At 34.6% G+C, this 16,531-nt stretch overlaps 1 protein-coding gene across 7 annotated transcripts in view; it reads left to right on the forward strand.

The window, feature by feature from the left end:
- The window catches only part of ADGRL3 (adhesion G protein-coupled receptor L3), a 915,407-nt gene that overhangs the window by 794,717 nt on the left and 104,159 nt on the right, over window positions 1-16,531 (forward strand). For all 7 annotated transcript variants that reach the window (XM_030925166.1, XM_030925184.1, XM_030925200.1 and 4 more), the window contains one exon: window positions 13,876-14,085. In XM_030925166.1, coding sequence (XP_030781026.1) covers window positions 13,876-14,085 — 210 coding nt within the window. The remainder of the gene's footprint in view (window positions 1-13,875; window positions 14,086-16,531) is intronic.

Here is a 16,531-nt window from a genome sequence, read left to right on the forward strand (position 1 = left end):
TTTTTGTTCTTAGGCAAATCATCTGAACTTCCTGTTCCCATTATTAATTGATCAAATATGACTAACACAATTTTTTCTTACAGTCTGTCAATTATTTTAGGGATTGAATAACAAAATCTGTAAGAATCATATTGAGAATTATAAATTTTTCTGGAAATAGGACTTATTAATTCACTGTTTAACTATTCTCAGAGCCTTTAAAGCTCTTCATCCTGGATGTAGTTAACTCTCCAGGCACAAACACATGATTGAGATTCTAATAAAAATAATGATTTTATCTACATCTAATCAGGTAAACTTTTCCTGAAAGAGAAATGTTTAGGCCAGTGCTTTGCCTTGGGTTTAGAAGTGACAGACTCTTTGAAATTGTCTAATAATAGCTTTGTGGCAAGATATAACTACATATAACTTCCCAACTCTTTCAAATGTTGGTTGTATGAACATTGGGAATTCCCACAATATCAGTATCACTCAATGTAGTTTTAAGTACAATCATAAATCAGTACTAAAAATAAATAATCTTTTTTATTGATTCGGTTTCTTCTTCATTAGTGAAATGATTTTAGCATTGTTTAACTGAAGGAATTATTATTTTAAAAAAATTTAAATATAATGGTTCTAATCATCCAATTTATTCATGCTTAAGCATAATCAATCAACGAAGCAGAAGAAACATACAAACCTTTCCATCCTAATATCCTAAAAATATTTTCAATTGTGTATACTGTCCTTGGTAAGAACTAGTTGAGGTGTTTATTAACTATACTCTATTTGTTCCAGATCACAGAATTTTACTGTAACATGGCAACATTTCTGTAATCGTTTTTCTTTTTTTCTGGCTTATGAGATTTTTGGACAGGATCTCACTCTTTCACTCAGGCTGGAGTACAGTGGCATGATCATGGTTCACCACAGCCTTGACCCAGCCTTGGGTGACCCTCCCACTTCAGCCTCCCAAGTAGCTGGGACTACAAGCACCCACCACCACACCCAGCTAATTTTTGTATTTTTTGTTGAGATGGGGATTTGCCATGTTGCCCTGGCTGGTCTTGAATTCCTGGGCTCAAGCAATCCGCCCGCCTTGGCCTCCCAAAGTGCTAGGATTATGGGCGTGAGCCACTGTACCTGGCCTTTTTCTGGCCTATTTCATTTGGTTATTTCTAGTAAATAAAGTGATAAAGTTAGAAAACTACTAGAATTAGGCTAGGTTTTCCAGAATAGTTATTTATACAGCTTTATAAGATAGACAATAATGACAAATTGTATAAACAAGATTTTAAAAGCATTTGAGGCCGGGCGCGGTGGCTCATGCCTATAATCCCAGCACTTTGGGAGGCCGAGGCAGGTGGATCATGAGGTCAGGAGATCGAGACCATCCTGGCTAACACGGTGAAACCCCGTCTCTACTAAAAATCCAAAAAAAAAAAAAAAAATTAGCCGGGCATGGTGGCGGGCACCTGTAGTCCCAGCTACTTGGGAGGTTGAGGCAGGAGAATGGCATGAACCCGGGAGGCGGAGCTTGCAGTGAGCCAAGATGGTGCCACTGCACTCCAGCCTGGGGGACAGAGCGAGACTCCATCTCACAAAAAGGAAGAAAAAAAGCATTTGAATAAAAATATGGCTAAACTAAACCATTTTGCCTATCTTGATATGTACAATTCAAGGGATTGCCAGTTTACTCTATGTATCATTGCAATGTAAAAAATATAATTTAAAAATCTCCTACAGTTAGTTACTTGCTAATTTAAAAATCCAATTCATGAAACTTTTAAGATGTTAATTATTTTTTGAATTTTATGTTATCTCACATTATTGTCACTAAGCCTGTGGGATAATTGTCTCTAGAATATCTGGAAGACCCGCATTCTGCTTAAAATGCAATACATTTATTCATGAGAATGTAAAAAACAGAGCCTAATAAATATTCTTTTTTTTTTTCTGAAATTGCTGCAGCTAAGAAAACCAAATGAAAGTGAAATAAAAATGACATGGGTGTATGTATGTGCACATGTACATATTTATATTTATACTTATATTCTGTTTTGTTTAGTACCTGGCACATAATAGGTACCCAATAAATATTCTTAGAATTAATCTACCAAAATTTTATTGAATGTTTCTTGCCTTATCAGTGTCTATTATATGGTTTTTATAATCTAGATATAAAAAATTACCTTCTCCTTTAATTCTAATTCTGTTCATCTATAATTCAAAATTTTCTTTCTCACTGTGGTAAATTTCTCTTTTCATACAAGCTAAAGTTAATGACTCTGTGAGAATGATAAAGTGATAAAAATATACATATCGGGTTAACTCATGTCTGGTATTTCTATAATTACTTTTCCTTACTCTTCAGCTACTCTACCCCACTCCACATCACCCAACCCCTTTAAGAAGTACTTTCAAAAGGGGTGTGTATGTGTGTGTGTGTATGTATGTGTGTGTGTGTGTGTGCGTGTGTGTGAATGAAAACAAACAGACGTTATCCATTTTATCAGAGAATAAGAAAATTTACAGCTAGAAATGAGCTCAGAAAACTTTGTTTTAACAATATATCTGGGTTTAATCATTATATTCAAAGGATAGTCAAGATATTTTTACCCATGTAAACTTTGCTGTTGCCTGTTCTAGGGGCTTAGTATACAGATGTTCCTCAATCTGTGACGGGGTTATGTGCTCATACACCTGTTGTAAAGTCAACAAATCATCAGTCAAACTACTGTAAATCTGGGGCCACCTATGTTTGGTCATGGAAGGAAATATAGCAAGCATTTGTGGACCTTCCCACTGTTAATGATGTTGCTAAAAACATGGAATATTTAGCTACCAGTTAGGGTGACCAAGTTTTTAGAGAGCCAAAGGGAGATAGCACTGCAAGACCAAAAATATGCTTAGTACACCATAAATAATTATTCACGTATCTGTTATTACTATTTAACAATGAAAATTAGTAGTACTTTAATGCTAGTTCATAGTAGGGCCAGTAGTATGAAAAAATGTATTAATTTTTTTAATGTTTCTGTCTTCTGATTCAGACATTTATTTTAATGTTTTTTAAGTCTTCACTGGATATTTAAATTTTTAGGCTATATTATTGTGCATTTTTAAGTAAATATAAGAATTTTTTAAAAGGTAGATACAATGTAGTAATTAAACATATATTACCTTTATTTAATAAAATAACTATGGCATGTTTATATTTGCCTTTCCTTTCTTTTCTTTTTAATAGAGGTAAAAATGAATACAGTCAAAAGTAGAATTTACTTTGAGTCATAGTTCTGTTCTGCCCTCATTAAGCCCATATTACGTTGATTTCTTGTGTCAGTTCAATGTGATAACATCAAGCCAAATATCCTCTCAACAAAAAGGTTTGAGCATGGAATACTTTCGATTTTACTGCATAGCTTTACTAAATAGTTTTTCGGACTTGTAGGAATTAGTTCCCAGCTCTGCAAAAATACCCATCCACTTTGTATCTACGTGCTTGTTTTGGTAGACCAGCTGCCTTTCAATCAGGTCGTTTGCATCTATGAATTCATCATATATGTTCTCTATGTCCAAAATGTCCATCAGTTTTAAACACTTAGAAGTATGTTGGATTTCAACATAAATTAAAACACTATCAGGATTAATAGTTGTAAAGCACATAGTTTTTTACCTGATGAAATTGAGATTGGATGCTGTTTTAGTCTACTTTGTGTTGCTATCACAGAATATCACACACTGGTTAATTTATAAAAAACAGAGATTTATTTCTTAAAGTTCTGGAGGCTATGAAGTCCAAGAGCATGCCACCAGAATCTAGCAGAAGGCAGAGGGCAAGAGAACAGGGTTGCTAAACAGGGCAAGAGAGAAAGAGAAGGCCGAACTCGCCCACTCCCATTATAACAATATTAATCCATTCATTAGGGCAGAGCCCTCATAAACTAATCATCTCTTAAAATTCCTACCTCTGAGCACAGTTGCATTGAGGATTAAGTTTCCAACTTAAGAACTTTGGGGGCCATATTCAAACCAGAGCAGATTCTAAACAAGTTACAGCTTTAGTAAATAAGTGAGAAATTCCTGTTTAACTTGACTGCCCTTTTCCAGTGACATTTTTTGAAAACAGTCTTAAATCCTAAAAATGAGTCCTTTTTTCCCTTTATGGCTTTTTGTCCTAAACTACATAGAACTTCAAACAACTCAAGTAGAGTCAGTTCATCTTTTTCTAGGTTTCTTACATCTTCTTTAGAGATCATTAAACAGTTTTAGAGAAACATCATTTACATTTCTGTCTCATGGTAATCTTTTTCTTTGTTCTCATCTATCATGTATTTAAAAATCAAAGAGATACATTCTTTTTGTTCCATGCTTTGAAAATACAATTTTATAGAAGCCAATATTTTAACATATTTTTATGGCCAGCCACAGTGATGGGCATCTTGTCGGCATATGTCTCAAAGTACATATTTTCTTACATTTCCAGAAAGTCAAAAAGCTCATTAAGTGCTCTGCACATTTTGAGGAAACTGAAAAGTGACCAAAAAATTTCATTATAAAACCACAATATCATAACTAAGCAAACCACATACCTTTTTATTAATATTGTATAAAGATGTACAGGACATTTAATAGGTAAGAACTGTTCATTTTCTCTTATAAGACATTTATGGGCTGAATGGAATTTTCCAACATTTACATTTGCACAGTCTGTCAAATATGCAGATAAATGAGTAGAGTCTACTTTAAATTTGGACAAGATGCAACATCTTTTATGTTATCTGAAATTTCATTAAAATCTTCACAGAAATCAAGGAGATGATTTGAAACTTCATTTTAGAATTCAAAATTCCAAGAGCTAGAGGGAGCATGGTTTTGCTAGCATGATTCAAGGTATCATTTGATATTTTGTAGCACCATGATCATTAATAAGATCTGACAAAATCAACTCTACACTCTAAGGGGTCAACATATTGGTCCTCAAAATTTCCTCTTTTGTTTACCCTCAGGAACGTTTTTAGTTGCAACGTTTGAATCAGAAAAAAAGTAACTGTACTCAGGTGTGTTGAGCAATCAAGAGAACAAAATGATAATGCATGTTTATTCTTATTCCATTTTCAAAAGAGCATTGATTTTTTTGGGGGGGTTGAGAGGAGATAAAAAATGGTTTTGATTGACTTACAAAAACTTGCCTGCCTCATCCTAGTCTTGTGAGATCTAGGCTCCACAGGTGTATTCACATCACCTTCTGTCTAGTCTCAAATTTATTTCTGTTTATTGTACACTACTCTGATTTTCTCCCTATTCCAGATCCATGCATCCTTCTATGTTATTTTTAAAATAACACAGTTGTTTAGTTTTTTTTTGTCAGTATTGTCATGCTAGCTTTGGTATTATAGTCATACTCATTTTCATCACTGAACTGTAAGAAAAAGTGGTCACGATATTCACTATAAAAACTAAAGTAGCACAATCTTGATACAAATCACTACAGTTAATTCACAGGCAAAATCAAAGAGGAGCTCAGGATCACAATGCGTGCGGGTTAAATACTCAATCACATCATCTAGAGTAATGCAACAATGGGTGAACTGGTATTGGGATCACAAATCTTGATTACCAGCTTCAGTAGTCAGGAGAAAACTTGCAGGCTCCATTAAGAAAAATGAGTAATTGATGCTTCAATCCATTCAACACTAAAAATACTGTGGCATTCAGCCTCCATTTTCTAGGTGGTCCTGTGGATTTTGTAGATTTCTTTCAACGTTCTGCATCCATCTCTGAAATCTGAGGCTTTTTATGTCTTGGAAAAGGCTTTCCCAGAAAACAAAATTTTACTGCTAAAACCAAGACAGTACTGAGCAAACCTGGGCAGTTGGTTGCCCTATCATTAATTCTGTCTCTACCGCATACTAGTAGAATGATTGTGGATAAATTCTGTATACTCTTTGCTTCAGTTTCTTCATCTGTAAGTTGGAGATAATAGTATCACATCACAGTGTTTTATAGAATTAAAATGAGTACCTTAAGAAAATAAATAAACTCTTCTAATAGAATCAAACATTTTGAAAATTATGTGTTAGTTATTACTGCTATCATTATCAGCCACTTTATTTAACTCAGAAATGCTAAGGATAAATTTTTTCCATCTGCCTAGCTTCATTTCCTACCTTCATCCCCATCCCAGACACTCTTAAATTATTTTCTTTCTATTGATTGATCATTCCATTTCCTTTAACAATTTCTGCTGTTTTCTTTCATTTGTTATGGTAATTGCAAATCTGGTACACCAAATGTAGTTTTTTTGTTTGTTTGTTTGGCTTTTTTTTTTTTTTTTTTAATTCAAAGAAAGATCACCAATAACTTAGAGTGTGCTAATCATAATAAGTATGCTTCTGAAGCCAAAAATTTTGCTAAAGAAGTTCCATTGAATCCAAAGGACAATTGTATATGAATGCTGTATGCTCTTAAGAGCACACACTTGCTAGTGTTTCTCTTTTACCAATTAAAGCATGAAAATTCTTAGATTGGTTTTCAATTTGATACAGACTTGAATATTGTTGGTAGGTTGTTTCAGTTAATTGACCTAAAAAGAAGTAAGAAATATACATATTGTCCTTCTTACTGGATTACCCAACTATGGTATGTTCTGCAAAGGAAATCCTAATTTCTTCAGAACATTAATCCCTTCACTTTCCCAAGAGCTTGTGAGGTGACCTCTGTGTCTGATGACCTGGTTCTTAACAGTTAGATCAATGCCAGGAATTTTTTTCACAGAGTTCATGCCACATTTATCTGAAAATAGGCTTTTTGGAATCCTGCTGGCTGCGGTTTAATTTACGATTCAAATCAATGTTTTATGCTCATGGATATGTTAGTGGTAAGGTGAACACTCCTATGTTTTCATTAAAAAAAGAAACTCAGCTATATTACAAATATTTCACAACATGATATGTTGAAGAGGTAATTTTAAACTCATATTATTCTGCTTTACCAAATCTAGCTCAACATTAAAATAATGCATTATTATGCAAAAAGTAGAACAGGTTCTTGATAATTATTGGCAAGCAGTTGATAATTATTACAGGGTGATTGTTCAAGCAGTCTGAAAAATGCAACTCTCTAGAATTATTTTTTTCAAAAAAGAAGGAAAAAAAAACTCTCCAGAAGCATTCACAATTAATTTGTATAGTTTGTATCCCATCTGGAAACACTTACATAGTTAAAAATGAAAACTATTTTAAGATCTGTCTATCTCATTTGCTGACTTGCTTTTTTGACAATAAAGTTAGAAATATCAACAGTTTCACATAAAGTCTTCGTGTACTCAGATTATTATTATTTTTCAAATCATAAGGCAAAAGTCACATTTTTCTGTTCCAGAAATTTGGTCTTAGTATCATTAAATGTACCTCATGGTATATTGGAGGGTTTTACATGGACAGAGTCACTCTCACAAGTGACAATCATTGTGTAAGCCATCCATTCTTCCCATCACTCTCCTTTTGAGGTATGTGAGTGCTCAGTGACAAAGACAAAGCAGATTAGGTAAGAGAAAAATAAAAGGAAAATCAGAAGCTTCATGTAAGTTTTACAAAATATTTGGCCTTTTGAATATGAATAGAAACTTCATAGAAAGCCTGAAAAACAATTATTGTTTATATAAAAATTTCTTTCTAGAGATGATAGATTCATTGAATTTTCTGAAACTATCTTCTGAGGAAGAATTCTATCATTCTCCTCTGATTTTTCTCTCACATCTCCTTATCTTCCCTTAAGAAGCTAATTTCCTTGAAGTCTTTGATATTTTTGTTTATTGTTATTTTTTTAATGAGTTTTCCAAGAGTTCCTTGCAAAAATTACACTGGTCTGTGGTACAGACCCTGACAAAATTTTTAGTGTCATTCTTTGTTTGCTACTTTATTTGTCTTTTTGTTCTAACCTAAGGAAAAGTATAGAGATGAATTAGTGTTTTTCTTGTTTTATCATTTAAAAGTCATAAGTGCAATTGTACAGTAATCAAGATGTAATTCAGATTCAAAAGTTAAAATCTGCTGTCTTCATCTGCTTTGGGCATTTTTTTGTTTTATTTTCTCCCAGACAAGATCTGGGTCTGTCACCCAGGCTGGAGTACAGTGGTGTGGTCTTGGCTCACTGCAACCTCCAACTCTTGGGCACAAGCCATCCTCTCACCTCAGCTTCCTGAGTAGCTGTGACTACAGGCACCCTCCACCCTACCCACCTAATTTTGATATTTATTGTAGAGACGGAATTTCAGCATGTTGCCCAGGCTAGTCCTGATTTCCTGGACTCAAAGCAATCTGCCTGCCTCGGCCTCCCAAAGTCTGGGATTATAGGAATAAGCCACCACGCCTGGCTGCTATAGGCATTTTTATAGTCTTAATTTATAAGTACCACAAATATTAATAATAACTAAGTTGGAAATGTTATACAGTGAAATTAGATAACTCATAGTTGATTGGAATATTTTTTGGTGTTCTTAGTTAAAATAACATTAACATTTATTATTGTTATAGTTATTATTTTTCTGATCCTCCCTATATCATTTATATAGGCTTTTTATTATTTAAATGAAAATTGCTATTGAACATGAAAAAATTCAGAATACATTCAGATTTAAAAAAGGAAAGAAATACTCGCTTTCTTACTTTCACATATATTATGTGAATTACTTATCACAGTATCCTGAAGCCTCAGTTATTTTACTGCTATGTGGATAAGGCTTCTGATACTCAAACAGATTAAGTACTTTGTTAAAAGTAACAATGACTAAATTGAAGTGACAAGATTAAATTCAAGGCTTTAGACTCCAAGAATTACTCAAGATACTTCTTATTCACATCTGTACTTTTGTCTTCATTTTTATAATTGTTTGACACCTTCACATTATAGGATATCTTAAGGTATTATGATGTAACAGTCTTCTTATTTTCTAGCTCTAATTTTCTTTATCTTTTACTCAACATTTTAGAGCTGCTGATTTACGAGGAAGAGTCCCAAGGACTGTTTAGTGGGCAGCATGATACAAGTTATAGTTTGAATAAAAATCCATTGTAAAAGAGAGGGATGATTAAAGAGAGGTCATTTATTCAATCAATACATTAATTGTGCAGCTACTGTATACTACCTATTTCTCCAGGACCTGGAGGAGTGGTAATCAGAAAAGATGAAGCAACTTATTCTCTATGAGCTTTCTTTCTGGTTGGGAAGGGCACAGAAAATAAGTAGAAAAAATTATTAAAATATATAGTTTACATAAGTCATAAGGAGTAAGGTGAAAATAATACAAGAAAAGCAATAGAGAGAGTCAGAATACGGAAAACGGGTCTGTAATTTTAGATAGGAAGACTCAGAAAAAACCCTCTGTGGGAAGGTGACATTTGAATAAATAGTAAAAGGAGGGTGGCAAGTAAGCCATGCAGATATCTTTTGGAAGAGTATTCCAGGCCAAAGGAGCATCAGATGCAAAGGCCATGGGACTGGAATATCTCTTACCCATTCAAAGAACAGAGCAGGCCAATGGAAGTGGAATGAAGTGAAGGAAGGGAAGAATAGGAAATGATGTCACAGGGGTGCAGTTCTTAGGGCTATGTAAGGCTTTTGTAAAGACTCAGTTTTATTTTCATTGAGTGGGAGCCATTGGAGGCTTTGATTAGAGGAGCGATATTGTATGACTTATATATAAAAAGAACCTCTGCTCTGCTAAATATAGAGAGAAGTGGGATTAGGGCCAAAGTAGGGAGATCAGTTAAGAATCAGTTAAGAGGCTCTTCATAAGAAATCAGATGGCTCCAATCAAGTTGGTGCAGTTGAGATAAGAACCTGGCAGACTTAGTGGGTAAGACCTATAAGATTTCCTGTTGGATTAAATGTAGTGTGTGAAGGAAATAAAGGAGTCAATATAATTCCTGAGTTTTTGACCAGAACATTTTCAAGAATGAAGTTGCTATTTGCTAAAATGAGGAAAACAGAAAGAAGAGCAGATTGGAGGCAGGAGGGTAGAATAGGATAAGATCAGGAGCTGTTTTGGACATAAAATATTTGATATCTTATTAAATATCCAAGTGGAGATTAAATGGGTGCTAAAGCTGCACTGATATGAGAGGGTTCAGCTCTAAGGCATTTAGCCTAATAGAAGTGGGAATATAATTGTTCAAAACCAAATATTTTTATAGATTGCTTTAATGTTAAGCACAGTACTAGGTGCTAGGATGTAATATTAATAAAATTGATATAATGCCTGCTCTCAAGGTACATAATGGTATATAGCTTGTCTTATAGGTGATTGAGTTATGTAGTGTTCACAAACATGCAATCTCAGAAAGGAATCCTTGTGCCATTATCACCTTGATACAACTATACCTAGGAGTTTAATTCAAGGGGTCGTCCTCTTGAAAGGAGTTTGCTTTTTTCCATGCACGGACTTCCTTCCTAGAAGTTCTATTATGGCAGACTATTAATTATAAACAAGGCTTTACATATTTACATCTGTTATTTACATTCAGTGTCCACTTGATATGGTTTGACTGTGTCCCAACCCAAATACCACCTTGAATCGCAATAATCCCCATGTGTCAAGGGTGGGGCCTGGGGGAGATAATTGAATAATGAGGGTAGTTCCCCCATACTCTTCTCATGGTAGTGATTAAGTCTGATGAGATCTGATGGTTTTATAAATGGGAATTCCCCTGCACAAACTTCCTCTTGCCTGCTGCCTTATAAGACCTGTCTTGCTCCCCCTTCACCTTCTGCCGTGATTGTGAGGCCTACAAGTGGAACTGTGAGTCCATTAAACCTCTTTTCTTTATAAACCCAGTCTTGTGTATGTCTTTATCAGCAGCGTGAGAATGGACTAATACACCATTGTTCTTTCCTGTTCATGTTACTGGTAAAATTCAAGTATTGAGTTGTCTTTGATGAGTGCTGCCCTCCCAGTATCATGGACATATAGGTGGTTGGTGTTGATGTTTTCCTGGCTAAACAGTCATAACTAAAAGGTGACTTATTTACTAGACTTGTTTGTTCTACATTTGAGTGCTACAAATTTTTGCTACTGACATTTCAAGATCTGATATTCTTCTCTTAGTAACTCTGCATGGGGTTTTTGAAGAGCATACTAAGGCACTGAGTAAAATAAGTACATTGCTAATAATGTATCTACCCAGATAAAAGTGGGAGTTCTTTGGTTTCTTATCATTTTTGCTTGTTCTTGTTCTTCTTCTTTTTTTTTTTTTCTTTTTTTTTCAAAAGGGTGTTTTAGGTCTTTTAGGATACATTTGAGATGGTGTTATGGCTGCCATTTTTCCATTATGAAAGACTACTGTGCTAAACGTTGGTATTTGATTCTCAAATCACAGCATCTTTCGTTTGAGTCAAAGAAGGGAGCAAATAGCTGTCTATTCAGGGAACCAGGTAGCACTAACCACTCTCCATTCTCAAACACTAAAAGTAATTTAAGCTACTGCAGACCCAACACTGCTTTGGTAGTATCCCCCAGAGAACAAAGCTGTTAAAGGAAAATTTCATGTGGTTTTCTTTCATGACCTGAGCTCCTTCTGAGAAATATATCAAGAGGTATGCAGGAATATTTCAAAACTGTTTCATTGACAGTATTCTAGTGGGGGTCTTTATCAAATAACAACTGTGAAGTCATATCTGGCAGCATGAGGAGTGCTATGATTCAGATTACAGCATGGTGGCTCACTTCTAAGAATTTCCACATCCAGAAAAATCTTTGAAAGGATGAAGTTAAAAAAAAAGAAGAAGAAAATCTGGATATATGTTTTTCAAATGTCCTCATTTAAAATCCATTTTTTTCAACATTTATTTTAGATTCATCGGGTACATGGGCAGGTTTGTAACATAAGTGTATTCTGTGATGCTAAAGTTTGGGGTACGAATGATCCCATTACCCAGGTATTGAGTGAGCATAGTGCCCAATAGGTTTTCTACCATCACCCCCCTCCCTACCTCCCACCTCTGGTAGCTCCACGTTTCTATTGTGGCCATCTTTATGTCCATGAATACTCAGTGTTTAGCTCCTGATTATATGTGAGAACATACAGTATTTGAAAAATCTGAATATTTATATAGATTAAAATTGGGCTTAGTGTGGAAGCCAACTAAATGTGGCGACTTCCATCCTAAAACAAAAGTCAATGTGTATGATCTATATAGCTCAAAAAGGCATCACTTAGAAAGACAACTCTTTGTTGTCAAAATTTTTCCATGTAATTTTTATACTTTTACCAATTTTACGTATATTCATAGAAGTCAATGCCATTGATTTTTCTTTTTTCTTTTTTTTTATTTTGAGACAGAGTCTCGCTCTGTCACCCAGGCTGGAGTGCAGTGGCACGATCTTGGCTCACTGCAAGCTCTGCCTCCTGGGTTCACCCTATTCTCCTGCCTCAGCCTCCCGAGTAGCTGGTACTACAGGCGCCCGCCACCACGCTCGGTCAATTTTTTGTGTTTTTAGTAGAGATGGGGTTTCACCATGTTAGCCCGGATGGTCTTGATCTCCTGACCTCATGATCCACCCGCCTTGGCCTCCCAAAGTGCTGAGATTACAGGCATGAGCCACTATACCCGGCCTGATTTTCATCTTTTAAAATTTTACAAAAATGCTGTCATAGTGTATAGATCTTGCTTAAAAAAAAAAAAATTAGATTTTTGTGTATTATCCATGTTTGTGACTTTAAATATAGTACACTGATTTTCTACTACTCTTTAAAATATCATTGTACAAATTAACCTTTTACCCAATCATTTATCCATTCTTCTACTGATAGAAGTTAGGTATTTAGGTCTCTTCAAAAAACCTTGAAGGAAAAGAATTGACAGTCATAGACAATTTCTCAACTTTTCTCCAACATCTTGCAATACTTATTTGTTGGGCCTCTATAAATTCTAAAGCTTCACAGAAGTTTTTTTAGGGTAGGGACAAAATATCTCAAGGTGGAAATAAGAGTTCTGAATCTTAAAACAAGGACAGAAATGAAGTAATTGACAACCAAGGAACATGGCAGACACAGAGCTTCTCCTACTATTTTAACAGAACCAAAACATGATGTTTCAGTACAGTTCACGAACTTTTTCTTGTTTCTTAGCTCTATTGTCTGCTATATGCCACTTTAGTATAGCAATTCTGAATATTTATTTTCTGTCAATGTATAACAGGCTCTATTCATGCAAAATCTTCAAAGATCAAACTTGCTGATGTCTCTAATCCATTCAATGTGAATATAAATCCAATGAATATCCTCATTCTTTTAGATCTTCCCAAAAATAAATGGTACACATGTGTGGCTATTCATTAGAATTCACTGGGGATCTTTATGAAAATACATACTTATATAACACAACCTTGGAAATTATGATACAAGATTTATAGGACAAAGGAATTGCATTTTTAATTTTAAAACTCCTTAGATGATTCAAAAATTAGTTGAGATACAACTTCCCCAAGTATAAAGCTTAAAATTTTAAATAGTGTTCCCTAGTGGAGATGGTCTGAAAATTAGTCTAAAAAAGTGATACAAATTTAAAAAATAAAATGTTTTACCTTGAAATCTTTGGCCAGAATTAAGTTGGTCTGCTTTAACTACTTATATTCTGAAAATGTTTGTAGCTGAGAAAGAAGCAAACACTATTGGCATCTCTGAATATCAAACTGATTTACACCTCACAGAAAAGATAAAATGCTCTATCTGTGGAAGAGAAAACCCAAATCATTAAGTTACTTTATTCATTGTGGGCATAGAGGGTATTTTGTGCATTATTGTTATCATGCTTTCTGAATCCAGGCCCTTATAAAACTTTGTAATTGGTTATGCATAAGTGCAACTTATGGCTTTTTTGTTGTGTTTCCAGCACAGTGATGCGGTCCATGACCTCCTTCTGGATGTGATCACGTGGGTTGGAATTTTGCTGTCGCTTGTTTGTCTCCTGATTTGCATCTTCACATTTTGCTTTTTCCGCGGGCTCCAAAGTGACCGTAACACCATCCACAAGAACCTTTGCATCAGTCTCTTTGTAGCAGAGCTGCTCTTCCTGATTGGGATCAACCGAACTGACCAACCAGTAAGCAACCTACATTGATACCAGTGAAGAATTTTTCCGCTTCCAGCTTTTCAGTACTGCCAATATTAAAACTACTTAGTTTGAAAGTATCATTTCTTCTAGTCATCTAAGATAGATACTAATTTTCAGGTCTTACTCAGTTTTCCATTTTTCATATCCCATCATCATAAATAAGCAGCAACCTTTACGAATAAGGTGTATATTTCATTTTTAAATAGACTTTTGTTTTTTAGAGCAGTTATTGCTTTACAGCAAAATTGAGCAGAAGCTACAGACATTTCCCATCTATTCCCTGCTCCTACGCATGCATAGTGTCCTTCATTATTAACATCCCCCACCAGAGAGGTACACTTGTGACAACAGATGAACCTACATCAACACATCATTATCACCCAAATTCCATAGTTTACCTTAGGTTTCACTCTAGGTATTGTACATTCTCTGGGTTTGAGTTTTTTTCACTGCCTTGAAAATCCTCTGTGCTTCCTCTGTTTAATCTCTCCTTTCCCACTAATCTCTGGTAACCACTATTTTTCTTTTTTACTATCTCCATGGTTTTGACTTTTCAGAATGTCATATGATTGGAATCATTTAGTATGTAGCTTTTTCAGATTGGTCTCTCTCTTTCTTTCTTTCTTTCTTTCTTTCTTTCTTTCTTTCTTTCTTTCTTTCTTTCTTTCTTTCTTTCATTTTTCTTTCTTTTCTTTTTTGACACAAAGTCTCACTCTGTCACTCAAGCAGGAGTGCAGTGGCATGATCCTGGCTCACTGCAATCTCTACCTCCCAGACTCAAGCGATCCTCCCACCACAGCCTCTGGAGTAGCTGGGACTACAGGCATTTGCCACCATGCCCAGCTAATTTTTTGTATTTCTAATAGACAGGGTTTGGCCATATTGTTCAAGCTGATCTCAAAATCCTGGACTCAATCGATCCACCTGTCTCAGCCTCCCAAAGTGCTGGGATTACAGATGTGAAGCACCATGCCTGGACTTGGCTTCTCTCAAATTGTCATATATATTTGAATTTCCTCCATGCATTTTTGTGACTTGATAGCTTATTTCTTTTTAGTGCTAAATAGTATCTTATTGTCTGATGAGATATTACTTCCAAGATGTCAGTTATGCTTTTGTCAAATATGAAGAAAACTGCTATAAACATTTGTATGCAGGTTTTTGTGTGGACATGTTTTTAACTACTTTGGGTGAAACCAGGGAGCACAATTTGTGGATCACATGGTAAGAGTATATTTAGCTTTAAAGAAACTGACAAATTGTCTTCCAAAGTGGCTGTACCATTTTGTGTTCCCATTAGCAATGAAGGAGATGTACATTTCTTCAGAAATTATTTCATAAACTTGTCTTTCTAAGGAACTACATATTGTCATTTTTTTTTCTTTTGTTTTAACCACAGGGCTCAATATTGAGGAAACTTTGGTAAAATTATTTAGAAAATGAAAGAATATCTTTTTTTCCAATTAATAGATTAATGTTTTAAAGTTTGTAACATGCCTTAAAAATAGCCAGTATTATATGAAAATCTGCAGGTCTAAAATAAGTTTTTCTAATTGATGTATTTTGGAAAATAGTACAACCTGCAAATCATTTTTAGTATATGTAAACTCTTCTCAATTTTTGTTTGGCACTTCATATTTGGATGAGTTCTGGTCATGTCTTTAAGTGCTAACCTTGCACGTTATTGCACCCTACATTTAGTTATATCAAGGAAAGGAGGAAGAGAAAAAGGGAAAGAAAAGGAAAATAAAGGAACAGCACTAGCCAACTGTTGGTAAAACCAAACAGAAAATGTAAATAATAGACAGTATCTTAATATTACACAGACTTTTTGCCCACTTATAATTTTTGGAGCCAGTTTCAGTTTACTTAAAATTTTTGCACATGATACAAGTTTGTAATCATCAGTAAAACTGCAAAGGAGCAGAAAAGTTTCATTTTGTAGAAGACTTTTGAGCATAATAAATAATTCGCTTACTTAATGCTGTTTTCTGGTATGTGTCCATATGTATGGAGTACTTTACAATAAAAATGCAGTTGGATTCATGTTTGTGATTACACATTCATGATTAATGACTGTAAAGGGTACAATTATGGTGATTATATTTTTAATTGGGTATCATATACTAATGTGACAGCTTTCCCCATAAATGCATACCTATGAATAAGCAATCAAAGTACACATTTCTTTCCCCAAAAAAGTAAAGCCTTATGATAACAAAAATTAATAGTTGAAGTTCCAACTCAAAAAAGCAAGAAATGGAAAATTGTGTTATTTTCCAAGAATATATCATTTTATTCTCTTGTTAGCTTGCAATTCAAATGCTGTGTGATTTCTTTTCATTTAGAAACCTTATTCTTATTTTTGTTTCCTGATGTTACATATGGTATGAAAAACTTGGCCAAATATTGCAGACTACACAAAACTCATTTC

The sequence above is a fragment of the Rhinopithecus roxellana genome, chromosome 2 (assembly GCF_007565055.1).
Source record: "Rhinopithecus roxellana isolate Shanxi Qingling chromosome 2, ASM756505v1, whole genome shotgun sequence".
NCBI lineage: Eukaryota > Metazoa > Chordata > Mammalia > Primates > Cercopithecidae > Rhinopithecus > Rhinopithecus roxellana.